The 13,661-nt window shown below is 38.5% G+C and overlaps 1 protein-coding gene across 1 annotated transcript in view; it reads right to left on the bottom strand.

Annotated features, from left to right (window-relative positions):
- The window catches only part of TTN (titin), a 242,336-nt gene that overhangs the window by 51,748 nt on the left and 176,927 nt on the right, over positions 1 to 13,661 (bottom strand). Inside the window, exons 246-264 of the mRNA XM_075710465.1 lie at positions 13,440 to 13,588; positions 11,806 to 11,956; positions 11,433 to 11,714; positions 11,040 to 11,342; positions 10,655 to 10,957; positions 10,263 to 10,544; positions 9,507 to 9,806; positions 9,112 to 9,414; positions 8,687 to 8,995; positions 8,321 to 8,602; positions 7,791 to 8,090; positions 7,350 to 7,643; positions 4,287 to 7,253; positions 3,863 to 4,183; positions 3,470 to 3,754; positions 2,963 to 3,262; positions 2,329 to 2,631; positions 505 to 780; positions 91 to 390 (exon numbers count right to left, since the gene is read on the bottom strand). Coding sequence (XP_075566580.1) covers positions 91 to 390; positions 505 to 780; positions 2,329 to 2,631; positions 2,963 to 3,262; positions 3,470 to 3,754; positions 3,863 to 4,183; positions 4,287 to 7,253; positions 7,350 to 7,643; positions 7,791 to 8,090; positions 8,321 to 8,602; positions 8,687 to 8,995; positions 9,112 to 9,414; positions 9,507 to 9,806; positions 10,263 to 10,544; positions 10,655 to 10,957; positions 11,040 to 11,342; positions 11,433 to 11,714; positions 11,806 to 11,956; positions 13,440 to 13,588 — 8,010 coding nt within the window. The remainder of the gene's footprint in view (positions 1 to 90; positions 391 to 504; positions 781 to 2,328; positions 2,632 to 2,962; positions 3,263 to 3,469; positions 3,755 to 3,862; positions 4,184 to 4,286; positions 7,254 to 7,349; positions 7,644 to 7,790; positions 8,091 to 8,320; positions 8,603 to 8,686; positions 8,996 to 9,111; positions 9,415 to 9,506; positions 9,807 to 10,262; positions 10,545 to 10,654; positions 10,958 to 11,039; positions 11,343 to 11,432; positions 11,715 to 11,805; positions 11,957 to 13,439; positions 13,589 to 13,661) is intronic.

The following is a 13,661-nucleotide window of genomic DNA, read 5'->3' on the forward strand; positions in this document are numbered from 1 at the left end:
CTAGAAAGAAATACAAAGATGGATATCAATCACATGCTTTCTTACTAGGAGGACTAAAAAGAGAAATGCTGCTGTCAAAACCTGACATACCAAATGGGAATCTTGCAATCATCTTGCCAGAAGTAAGCGGCTCAGAAATCCCAAAACGATTTTCAGCACGAACGCGGAACATGTACTCTTCTCCAGGAATCAGTTTTCCAATTCTGCAGCTTGTCTTTGTGACAGAAGCTAAAGCTGTTACCCAGTCTCCTCGGCTTACATCACATTTCTCAACAACATAGTTTGTAATGTTACTGCCACCATCTTCAAGAGGTATATGCCATGCAAGAGTGCAAGCATCAGCATCTATTTCGGAAATATCAAATGGAGGCTGTGGTGGACCTGGTTTATCTGCACAAAAAAGTAAATAAAGAAAAAAGGGATGAAAGAAAATGGCAACCACTGGAATATATTAAAACTAGTTTTGTATAAAGCTGGGTTTAAAAATAATCAAATGGAACATACCCATGACTATCACTCTGATTTTCTGACTATCAGTACCAGAGCTATTTTCTGCAGTAAGAGTGTAAAAATCAGAATCTTTTCTAGTCACATCCTTAATGATAAGAACAGAAGACTTTTCGGCTTTATGCACAGCAAGGCGACTGGATGTAACTACATCTTGATCTCCTTTCAACCATTTACAGACTGGCTGAGGCTTCCCATACACATGAGCTTCAATTCTCAGTTTCTTTCCAGCTTTAATGTGAACGTGATCAGGCATCAGGATCTTAGGTGGGACTGAAAAAAAATCATGCACAGACATATAAATTCAACTTCTGTGACATATTAATTTACTTTTTCTTATGTTTTCATGTGAAAGTTCCCTGCTTCTCTCTCAAGTGGAATCACCAGTAAGAATGACTTGATAATTTTGAATTCAGGTTCCACTTATGGACAACTAGAGATTCCACATTCTTTTACAGTTTATAAGAGAGTATTTTTGAGTTTGGATTGCCTTCTCACATGCTTATGTAGAGACTTCTGCACTATTAATGCATGACACATAATTCCTCTTCATATCTGGAACTTCTTGTTGCTCACTTATTGCTGACTTTCTACAAGACAAACGTGACGGAGCAGAAAAGAAAGACCGAAGTTCTCGCTGAACTAAACCCATTTCCACAGTCAATGTTTCTATACCCTTGAATTAGTCTTCAGGTAGAGCTCCTTCTCCTACTTCTTCTTTTGCACAAAATCCTCCTGATTTCTTCCAAAAGAAACCTGGCAGTATGTTTCGTGTAATTTTCTTCCTGCCATTGGCTAGTTTTCATTCTCTTTTGCTCCTGTACCTTTCTCTTCCTCTTTCCATGTCACAAATGAAGAAGGTTCTTCTCATCTACCCCTTACCCTTATGTCTCCCTGTGCCTCAGGGACCCTACTACCTTAATTAGGCCAACCTGTCCTCCCTGGCTTTCGCTTTACATTCTCAACCAAGTCTACAATATAAACAACTTGTTTTCTCTTATCTTGAAACAGCTCCCACTTTTGACCCCATTTATCTCTCAGACTACCACTCTGACTCTTTTCCTCTTTCATTTTACGTTCATTGAAGGTATTTATTGGAGGTTGTAGCCAGGTGGGTGTTGGTCTCTTCTCCCAAGTAGATAACGATAGGAAAACAGGAAATGGGCTCAAGCTGCGCCAGGGGAGGTTTAGATTGGATATTAGGAAAAATTTCTTCATGGAAAAGGTAGTCAAGCATTGGAACAGGCTGCCCAGAGAGGTGGTGGAGTCACCATCCCTGGAAGTGTTAAAAAAACGGGTAGATATGGCACTTCGGGACATGGTTTAGTAAGCATGGTGGTGTTGGGATGATGGTTGCACTGATGATCTTAGAGGTCCTTTCCAATCTTAATGATTCCTAGTTTTTACTTTCATTATAAATAATCCAGCCACCAAGCCAGGAAACATGAAAGTGCTACTCTACCCTTAATTGGTTTAGTGATGGACTTGGTAATGTTAGGTTAATGGTTGGACTGGATGATCTTAAAGGTCTTTTCCAACCTAAATGATTCTATGATTCTATGATTCTATGATTGTTTCTCTTTAGTTCCTATCTTCTGGTTCCAACTGAAACCATACCTGCAAAATTGTTTAATAATTCTGAATTAGTGGGCAACTCTCATCCTTTCTGACCTGTCAAAATATTCAATACAGTTAACCATAATCCTCCAGATGACTTCATAAAGCATATGTCTTTCTGGGACTCACTCAAAGAACTAAAATTCTTGATCATTTAATTATTAAAGCAGAATATTGCAACATAGTATTTAAATTGTTACTTACTGAGTTGTTCTTTAATTTCAAATACTCCTTCAGTTTCTCTTGGCAAGCTTACTCCTACAGCATTTCTAGCTGCCACTCTAAACTTGTACTTCTTTCCCTCTTTCAGACCAGCTACAACAATGGAGAGATCTTTAACAACTGAATATTGTGTCCAGCGATCTACTGGCTGGTCATCTTCTTTGTAGCTAACAATGTACCCATCAATTTTAGAGCCTCCATCACGCAATGGTGGCAGCCAGCCTAAAGTAGCACTATTCTTCGTAATTTCAGTAACTTCAAGTTTTCTTGGTGGATCAGGTTCACCTTTCAGGGGAAAAAAAAAAAAAAAAAGAAACACATTAAACATTGAAGATTTAGGATTTTCTGAATATTGAATACTTGTTGAATTATTGGATGTTATCCATGCTAATTCAACAAGGGCAATATGGAAAAGAGAAAATTTCTTAATAATTGCAAAGGTACTATATTCATAGATTGTGTTGTCAGTATTGAAGAAACTGACACAGAAATATTTATGTTTATCATTGAGTAGTTAGTAGCATTGTCCAATTTAGAAACACCAACTTCCAAAAAATGCAAAATCTTATTAAAATTAGAGAAAAAAACCATAAAATGTGCATAAAGGCGTACTTACTTAGTGGATCTGTTGCTAGAACTGGTTTTGGTATGTCACTTGGAACACCTGACCCGTATTCATTTACTGCTGTTACTCTAAAGAAATATTCATTTCCAGGTACAAGATTAGCTATCTGGAAACTAGTTTTCTTTAGTTCTGCAGTGACTGTTCCCCAGGTCTTCCTGTCAGCCTCGCGTTTCTGCAGGATGTAATGAGTCACTGGGCTACCACCATCATTCTCTGGAGGAGCCCATGAAAGATGGCATGTCATCTTGGTGACATCTGAAACCTTGAAGTCCGACACAGGTCCAGGAGTATCTATAAAAAAAATTCAATTTATGCTAGTCTTTTCTTCTTTAGTAAGTTAAAATTAAAGGGGACTTACATCTTCCTATACAGGGGGAGTTAGTGTTAGCTGATACAGTTGTGCTCAAAAGCTGTAATACTTGGGGGTCATAAAAATTGCTGCAATGAACATTCAATTTAGTTAAAAAATTGCCTAGAGGTATTTCTCTCATTACTTACCCAGGACTCTGACATTCACAAATACAGCCTTCTCTCCAGCTGCATTAACAAGTGTCAATGAATATTTGCCTGAGTCATCTCGTGTTGAATTGGGGATGACACAGAAGGCCATAGTGTCAACCAGATCAACTTGTCCTTTTCTGATAACATTATCAACCCCCATTCTCCTCCAGGTGACTTTTGGTGCTGGGCGACCCCTAACAATGGCAAAAAGTCTAATGGGGCATCCTGCCCTGACTGTGACTAATTTTCTCATGCTTGCATCCAACTCAATCTCAGGAGGTTCTGAAAGACAAAATTAAAGAAATAAAATGCAAAGTTTAGCACATAAAATAAACCCAGAGCAAATAAAGATTGTATGTAAATACTCATAAAGAGGATGGGAAAACTCACCAAGTATTTCTTTGGGAGACACAGCTTCTTTCAGTTCAGCTGGTCGGCCAAGGCCAACCTGGTTTTGGGCAGAAACTCTGAACTCATATAATTGGTTCTCATCCAGGCTGGTGGCTGTAAATTCTGTATGAATAACTTGGGCAGCAACATTGCACCGTTTCCATCCTGCTTCAGGATCAGCACCCTCAACTTTTGGTCTGATTTCCACAACATATCCAATAATTGGAGCACCACCATCATACACTGGTTTTCCCCAGCCAAGGGTTATGGAACTCTTTGTGCTATCAACCACTCTCAAGTTTGTGGGAGGACCAGGTGGTTCTGAAACACAATAAAAATTACAAATAAAAATACAGTTGTGCAATTTAGCAATCTGTTATGTTAACATTAAAACAAAATACAGTAGAATACAGTGGTATGATACCTATTGGGTCTTTTGCTACTACAGGTCTTGATGGCAAGCTTGGTTCTCCAAGTCCAACTTCATTTTCGGCACTGACGCGGAACTGATATTCATGACCAGGGATGAGATTAGTAACTTTCTTGCGTCTCTCTGGGATCGCAGTCTTAGTAACAGGAACCCATCTTAGTGATCGTTTCTCTTTCTTCTCTAAAATGTATCCTGTAATTGATTTGCCACCATCATATTCTGGTGGATTCCAAACTACAGTCATCTCTTCTTTGCTAACTCTTGTGACATCTGGTGGGTCAGGGCGTCCAGGTCTATCATATTTTGTTTTTGCAATAATTGGGTGTGTTTCTGTTGGTGGACCAGTGCCCATTTTATTCTCTGCACGAACTCTGAATATATATTCATTACCTTCAATGAGGCGTGTCACATTTGCATAGTTTGCTAGGACAGAGGAAGAATATGTAGACCAGACCATACGCTTACTTTCACATTTTTCCAGGATGTAGTTCTGTATTTCACAACCACCATCATCTTCTGGAGGGTCCCAAGTAACAGTACATCTATCACTTGAAATGTCAGTGACTTTCAAATTTCTTACAGGACCTGGTTTATCCAAGACAATAACAGTAGCGTATGCTACAAAACTACCAGCTGTGTTAGTTGCAGTAATCACATATTTCCCACCATCACTACGCCTTGATTTTGTGAGAACAAACTTAGATGTGTCAGAAGTTGTTTCAATACTGACTCTTGGTGATCTGGTTAGATCTGTGGCATCTTTGTCTTTTGTCCATACAACTTCAGGCTGTGGCTTTCCTCTGACTCCAGCCTCAATTCTAATTGTGTCACCTGCTTTCACAGTTAGCACCCCGCTTAACTTCAAGTCTAGCACTGGTTTCTGTAGATCTTCCTTCACGACAACTTCAGCTGTTCTTACCCAGTCACTTTCACCTGCCTCATTCTTGGTTTGAACTCGGAATTGATAAATCTTATTTTCAACACATTTATCTACCATATAGTGTGTTTCCTTAATGCTGCCTTTGTGAACCCTTTCCCATTCATCTGAATCTTTCAGTTTTCTCTCAACATGATAACTTAAATTGGGACTCCCACCATCATAATCTGGCCTTCTCCACTTCAGATACACAAATGTCTTTCCTTTCTCTGCAATGTGAAGATTTTCTGGCTCTCCAGGCTTGTCAATAGGATTGATGGCAAGGATGGGAGTCTTGGTCTCAATGCAAGGACCTGGACCTATTTTGTTTTCTGCACAAACTCTGAAGAAGTATTCACGGTTCTCTAGAAGATTTGCTTTTACTAACCGTTTAGTGATATCAGAGGAGACAATTGACCACCCCCTTTCGTTTGGTTGACGGTACTCTACTATGTAATTTGTAATTTCAGAGCCACCATTATCCACTGGACTCTCCCAAGCGATCATACAAGAATCTTTTGTGACATAGCTTATTTTCAGGTTCTGACATGGTCCAGGTCTGTCAAGTACATTAACAACAGCAAAAGCTTGAGCATGTCCACAGCTGTTCTTAGCTGCTATTATATATTTGCCATGATCAGATCTTTTGGCTTCTTTCACTTGCAGTTCAACATTAGGTAGATCGTGGACTATTTCAACACGCTTTTCTTGGACTAGTACTTTGCCATCTTTAGACCACGTTATGTCAGGATCTGGCCTGCCTTTTACTTTACCAGTAATACGGATTGTTTGGCCTACTCGGACAGTAATTAAGTCTCGACAGGTCACATCTAGGCTTACTTCTGGAGGAGAAAGAATATCCTTTGCAAGTACAGTTTCTGCCAGTTCTCTTGGTTCTCCCTCTCCCACAATGTTGACAGCTTTTATTCGGAATTTATATTCATTTCCTTCTATTAACCCAGGTACTCTGAAAGCACACTGTCTAATGAGTTCATCCTTATTAATCCTATTCCACTGCGTAGTTCCCGTTTTCTGACATTCCACAATGTATCCCAGAATTGGGCTGCCACCATCTTTGAGGGGCTTTGTCCACACAAGATCAGCTGTTTCTTTGGTTTTGTCTTTTAATTTTGGATTTATAGGTGGTCCAGGAGGCGTGATAGGACGTGATGCTTTTATTGGATCAGAGCTTGGAGATGGTTTGCTTAAGCCCACCATGTTTTCTGCAAAAACTCTGAATTCATATGTGTTGCCTTCAAAAAGACCAGTGACTCTGTATTTCATATCAAGTATTGGTGTCTTATTGACACGCACCCATTTACCAGATGCTTCCCGACGTTCGAGTATATAACCAGTTATTGGAGTTCCACCATCAGATTTTGGTAAGGTCCAAGACACTGTTGCAGCATTTTCTGTAATATCATAAACAGTTGGTTTACCAGGTGGGGATGGGGGATCAAACATATGTTTAGCAACTGTTGGCTCTGAATCAAGGGGTGCACCAATGCCTATCTTATTTTCTGCCCGAACACGGAAAATATATTCACAGCCTTTCTGTAGTCGTGGAATCTTAATTTTTGTGTGACTTGTTCCAGAGCTAACCACTCCCCAAGTTTCTTTCTTTGATTGACGCTTCTCAACAATATAATTTATTATAGGACTCCCACCATCATCTTTAGGAGGGCGCCAAGAAATAACCATATGTTCTGGTGTTACTTCAAGAATATTAATAGGACCAGTTGGTGGGCCAGGAACATCCAAAACTGTAAGATGTAGAGCAACAGTTTTGCTGCCAGCTGCATTAGATACTGTGAGTAGATATTCTCCTGTATCTTTTCTTATACAGTCTTTGATGGTAAGTACAGTTGAATAATTGTCAGTCTCAATCTTGTGTCTGCCATCTGTTTTAATTTCAGTGCCATCAGTAACCCATTTTGCAGTGGGAACTGGCACACCTCTCATAATCGCAGGAAGTCTCACTGTGGTGCCAGCTTTAACAACAAGACCTTCAATTAACTTCACATCTAGTTCCACAGATGGAGGTACTGAAATTAGAGAAAAATAGAAATTACCTTTTCAGGGGAAATGCTTAAAGAAAGAGGGAAAGAATCAGTGAAACAACACGAAAAACTAAAAATTACCTAGTTTTTCTTGACACTCTATTGGTATAGTTGTATCTGGAAGGCTAAGACCAACAATATTCTGAGCTCTCACACGGAATTTGTATATTTTTCCTTTTTGTAGGCCTGTAACAACACAGTCTAGCATAGGGACTGTCTGGAACTTTGTCCACTCATCTGCACCATCTTCTTGATATTCCACCAAATAGCCAGTTATCTCAGCACCACCATCACGATCTGGTCGATTCCAAACAAGGGAAACTTCAGTCTTGTCAACATCTACATGATGCAGATTCTTCGGTGGCCCTGGAGGATCTTTTAAAATACAAAACCAAAATGATTACTGGTATGGCCAATCTACGGTAGCAGTGTACCATACTCACATTAGTACCAAAAAGATAATCTCAAAAATTAACAAAACCTGTATGAACAAAACAAATCATATAACTGAAAAACACTTACGCAGTGGGTCTATAGCTTTAATAGGTTTGAGTGTTTCCACATATGGACCTCTACCAAACTGATTCTCAGCTGCAACTCGGAAGAGGTACTGAATGCCTTCCATCAGATATTTAGCCATGTGACTGCGTTTCTTGGAGGATGATGACATGGTTACCCACTGTGCAGAAGCTACATCTTTCCTTTCCACCACATAGTTGGTAATGACAGAGCCACCATCATCTTCTGGTTCCATCCAAGTGAGATAGCAAGAATCGCTTCTAACTTCACTGATTTGCAGGTTTCTGGGTGGACCAGGCTTATCTAATATTGACAAAAATTGAATCTGTTATTGGTTTGATAATCAAAGCATTTTTTACAAAACTTAGTAAATTTCAAGAGAAATTAATATATTTCATGTAATTTGTAGTCCTTTTTCTACTGTGTATTTCTTATAACTAGGTTTATTGATATTTTCCAGACATTCCTTTATGTCTTAATCTCCAATTATAGAATAAAAACATGCAGTATAAAAGGAACATCAAAAAGATTACCTAAGACAACAACTTTTACTGAAACAGTCTTTGAACCAGCTGGATTTTCAACTGTCAGTGAGTAAATTCCACCATCTTCATGGACAGTGTTACGTATTTCAAGCTTACTGCCAACTCCTGTAACCTCAATATCAGCTTTGGGTGAGACTTCATGACCTTCTTTCTTCCAAGAAACTTTTGGGAATGGAACACCTTTAATAACAGCACTAAGTCTCAGGGTATCTCCAGCTTTTACATGCTGTTCTCGGGCCATATTAGCATCAAGTATCAGCTCAGGAGGTTCTGGAATCAAACACATATACGTTTTTAGAAAATTAAGAAAAATATCTCTTCTGAGGTAAACTTAACCGATTTTATTAAACTCACCAAGTCTGTCCTTTACTTCTACTGGATCAGGAACATAGGCTGGTTCAGATTCACCTGCTGCATTGACTGCCTTGACCCTGAACTTATAGGTCAAACCCTCAGTAAGGCCAGTGACTTTGTACTTTGTTTCAGGACAAGAATCTGCTGTAAGATTGGCCTTTTTCCATTCTTCATCTCCAACTTTCTGATATTCAACAAGGTAGCCAATTATCTTGCCATTACCATCATGGCGTGGTGGTTGCCAAGATAAATCAACTGAATTTTTAGTTTTATCTACTGCTTCTGGATTAACAGGTGGACTTGGTTTTGCTGTTAAAAAGGCAAAAAAAGGAAGAAATGGGGAAAAAAGGAAACTTAAAATTATTTTCTAACTGAAATGAAGAGTTCATTAAAATTTCAATGAGAAATGAAGTCTAATACTTTACCAATTGGATCTCTAGCGAAAATTGGCTTTGATGGTGGACTAGGATCACCAACACCAATTTCATTTTCTGCTGAAACACGGAATTCATATTGACAGCCTTCAAGTAGGTCAGGTACTTTGAATTGAGTACTGGGAAAAATCGGGTCTTTGGTAACTCTGACCCATCTTGTAGCCATTGTTTCCTTCTTTTCTATAATATAGTTTGTTATTGGCTTTCCTCCATCATATGGTTTGTTCCAAACCACTACTGCAGAATCTTTGGTAACATCCTTAATGATTGGTTGCTCAGGTGCATCAGGAACACCTTGGGGGGGAAAAAAAAAAAAGGAGTTTATGAGCACTACAAACAGAGTAAAGATTAAAGTATCAAAGTAAGATAGCAAATTAATAACATACGGAAACGGTCCTTGGCTTTCATCTCATCAGAGATGAGAGGATCACTTATGCCATAAAGATTTTCAGCATAAATTCGAACTTGATACTCTCTTCCTTCAAGCAGCTTAGGAATTTTGCATGTTGTCTTAACTGTGGCAGATGTAACTGGCATCCACACATCTCTGTGTGCATCCTTCTTCTCAATAATGTAGTTTGTAATTTCACTGCCTCCATCATCTAATGGAGGTTTCCAGGAAACTACCATATGATCCTTATGAACTTCATCAAATATAACTGGGCCTACTGGAGGTGATGGGCGATCTGTTTAAGAAAAAATAAAGCATAGCCCTGCATTTATATGAACTTCACATAATGACATAGATTAAACAGTGTCAATACAGTAAATATTTTATGAAATGAGAAACTTGGCATCACAGTTTTAATAAGGAATCAAGACCAAGAATATTCTTCTTTAATATGTGTTTGACTCACTGCACTTAATTCCTTAATACTTATAAGGTATTTGGTGACTGACATTTTCTACAGTGTTGACATTCTGTAAATGCATGTAGAGACATTAAATTAGTCATGCTGAATAAACTAAGCCAGAGTTAACTATGTACTCAAAATTAATAAATAGTATTTCAGTATAAATGAGAATGCAGTAAATCAAATTATTGTAATAAAGAACACATTTTTATATTTACATTTTATATAATTCAATGAATTCTAATCACTACTAAATAACATACAATACTGTTGTTCAGTAAAACCTACCAACAACATTAACTTGACAAAAGCCTTTTCTTGATCCTGTGCTGTTCTCTACAGTAACACAATATTTGCCTGAATCTTCACGGACAGATTTTAGTATCCCCAAGCAAAGAGTTGTAGGAGTTGTCTTGATCTTTGTACGGTCATCTTCTTTCACAACAATATTATCCTTTAGCCAAGTAACCTTTGGTGCAGGCTTGCCTGAGTAACGTCCAGTCAGGCTGAAAGCTTCACCAACCCGCACAGTAAGCTTGTCTCTAAAGTCAAGGTCAAGTGATGGAGGAGCTGAAAGATGATATTAAAAAGCAATGCCCACAAATGTCAACAATATTAATAAGTAAGGAATCAGTAAATATAATCACTGTTTTCAAAAGAAAGATGAAAAAGGTACGTACCAATTTCATCCTTGCATGTGATTGGTTTTGTGCAAAATGATGGCTTGCCTTGCCCCACAATATTGCAAGCACTCACACGATACTCATAGGTGTCACCCTCTTTCAAGCCTTCTACAGTGTATTTCCTATCAAGCATTTTCTCCTTTGTAACTCTGTGGAATTTCTCTTTTCCAATGAGACGGCTCTCTAGAACGTACATGGTGATATCTGAGCCTCCATTATATTTTGGAGGGTTCCAAGTTAATGTAACAGAGTTCTTGGTAACTGCTTTTACTTCCAGGTCTTCTGGACGGTCAGGAACAGCTGTGAATAAACAATCAAAAAAAAAGGGTAAATGCATTTTTCTGCATATTCATCAGTAATCCAAACCCAAAAATATACTTACTTATTGGATCTCTAATAACAATCTCTTTTGTTGTCTCTGTGAATGGACCCATGCCAATTATATTCTCAGCTGCAATTCGGAAGAAGTAAGCTTTCCCTTCAGTGAGTCCCTGAACAGTAGCATTCTGTCTTGTAACTGTGCAGCTTACTGGAGTCCAAGCTCTATGGTCAGATTCCCGTTTTTCAATTATATAATTGGTAATAGGAGAACCACCGTCATCTTCTGGAGTAAACCATGTCAATTTACAAGAGTCGTTTGTTAGGTTCTCAGTAAGGAATGGCATTCCAACTGGGCCTGGCACATCTGAAAGCAAAGAAGAAATGGAACATTTAAGTATACATGCTGAATGTTATGAAATTTTACTTTTTCACAAGGACTGAAGTTGCTATTTACCTAGCACATCAACAATAATAGTCTTCTTCCGCTCACCACCAGCATTTTTAGCAAGAAGAGTGTATATACCCTGATGGCTCCTTTTGCAATTCTTGATGACCAAAGAAGAACTAATAGCTGTTTCTTCAATTCTGGCTTCTTCTGGTAAAGCTCGGACATCCCTGCTCCAAGTCACTGTTGGAGCTGGTTTTCCTGAGACATATGCTATGATCCGAATTACTCCTCCAGCGTGAACAACAATTCTGTCCCTGACACTTGCATCCAAATTAATATCAGGAGCCACTGTGGGAGGTGAACAAAAAAATTAAATGAATTTTTTTTTCTCTCACTTTGACTTAGGGGTACTAAAAATGTAAATGTCAATGATAAATACCAATTCTGTCCTTCATTTCAATAATGTCTGTAACTTCTCCAGGCTCTCCGATGCCAGCAGCATTCACTGCTCTAACTCTAAATTTGTAAAAACATCCTTCTTTTAATCCTGCCACAACGAACTTGGTTCCTCTAATTTCTTTATCTTTCACCTGGAAAAAAAATATTGTAACATCAGCAAACATCAAGGTATCATCAAATTGTTTGTGATACTTGAAACAAATCTTAAATCAGATGTTGTTTCAGATTTACAAGCACAAGACGGTCTTAAGCATACATGGATCTAGCTCAAACAGAATTCTTCAGAATCTGTGTAAGGAATGTCATGGTTTAGCCCCAGCCAGCAACTAAGCACCACGCAGCCGCTCGCTCACTCCCCCTACCCCGATGGGATGGGGGAGAGAATCAGAGGAATAAGAGTGAGAAACACTCCTGGGTTGAGATAAGAACAGTTTAATAATTGAAATAAAGTAAGATAGTAATGATAACAGTAACAATATAATAATAATACTATACAAAGCAAGTGATGCACAATGCAATTGCTCACCACCTGCCGACTGATACCCAGACAGTTCCCGAGCAGTGATCGCTGCTCCCCAGCCAAACCCACCCCCCCCCCCCCCCCAGTTTATATACTGAGCATGATGTCACATGGTCTGGAATAGCCCTTTGGTCAGTTTGCATCAACTATTCTGGCTGTGCCCCCTCCCAGTTTCTTGTGCGCCTGGCAGAGCATGGGAAGCTGAAAAGTCCTTGACTAGCATAAGCAGTACTTAGCAACAACTAAAACATCAGTGTGTTATCAGCATTATTCTCATCCTAAATCCAAAACACAGCACTGTGCCAGCTACTAGGAAGAAAATTAACTCTATCCCAGCTGAAACCAGGACAGGAAATACAGGACATGGACATAGAAGATATTCTGAAGATTTACCTTTTTGATAATTCTAACAGACAAGGATGTTACAGCAATTACAATAGTCTGTGGTGTCAGAAGAATTACATGTGTTATTGGACAAATAAACTCATATAAGTGAGAGTGTTAAAAAAAGGGAAATTCTTTGTTCTTTTAAAATGCCAATAGGAAGCCTGTTTACCTGGAGACAGTGCAGGAAATTTAGGTATTACTTAAAATGCACCCAAATGTTTACAGAGATACAGAAAATAGCCAAGGTATGCATCATTTAAATTTTCAGTAATGCATTATTGAAAAAAATAATTCAGTAATGCATTATTGAAAAAAGTAGGAAAATGTAAGGACATAGTAGTTGCAAATTATTTGGCACAGTCTGATACCAGTGACACTTACTTTTGTGCCAGTTCTCACTTGGTCTTGTCTTCTGTTCTTTTATCACGAATTACCTATATATTTTCTCACATCTTTAAACAGAAATTTAAAAACTCTAAGCTTAGGAAACTGCAAAGTTAACTTGATGTTGTGGAGGGGCAGTTGCTGACTTTTACACTTGGTCTTACATTTTAAACATATGAAGAGAATTATGGCGGAAAAATATGAACTTTAAGAAAATAACTTGCATAGTGAAAATTTGTAAAGATATATATATTCTGGAGGGATTTCTTTTGATAGACACACAGGGAGAAAAAATGCAGACACTGTAATAGTTTTCCACCTACCCGTTCCCATTCTTCCTTTCCTTCCTCTTTATACTCAACAATGTAGCCAGTGACCCTAGAACCACCATCTTTTAATGGTGGAGTCCACTCCAAGTCTACAGAAGACTTTGTCCAGTCAGTAACTTTTGGAATAGGAGGGCCAGGTGGGGCTGAAAAATATTATCATACCATTACAGCATAACAATATATTCTATATTCTTATTTGACTATTTTCAAATTCAA

The sequence above is a fragment of the Pelecanus crispus genome, chromosome 5 (genome assembly GCF_030463565.1).
Source record: "Pelecanus crispus isolate bPelCri1 chromosome 5, bPelCri1.pri, whole genome shotgun sequence".
Taxonomy (NCBI): domain Eukaryota; kingdom Metazoa; phylum Chordata; class Aves; order Pelecaniformes; family Pelecanidae; genus Pelecanus; species Pelecanus crispus.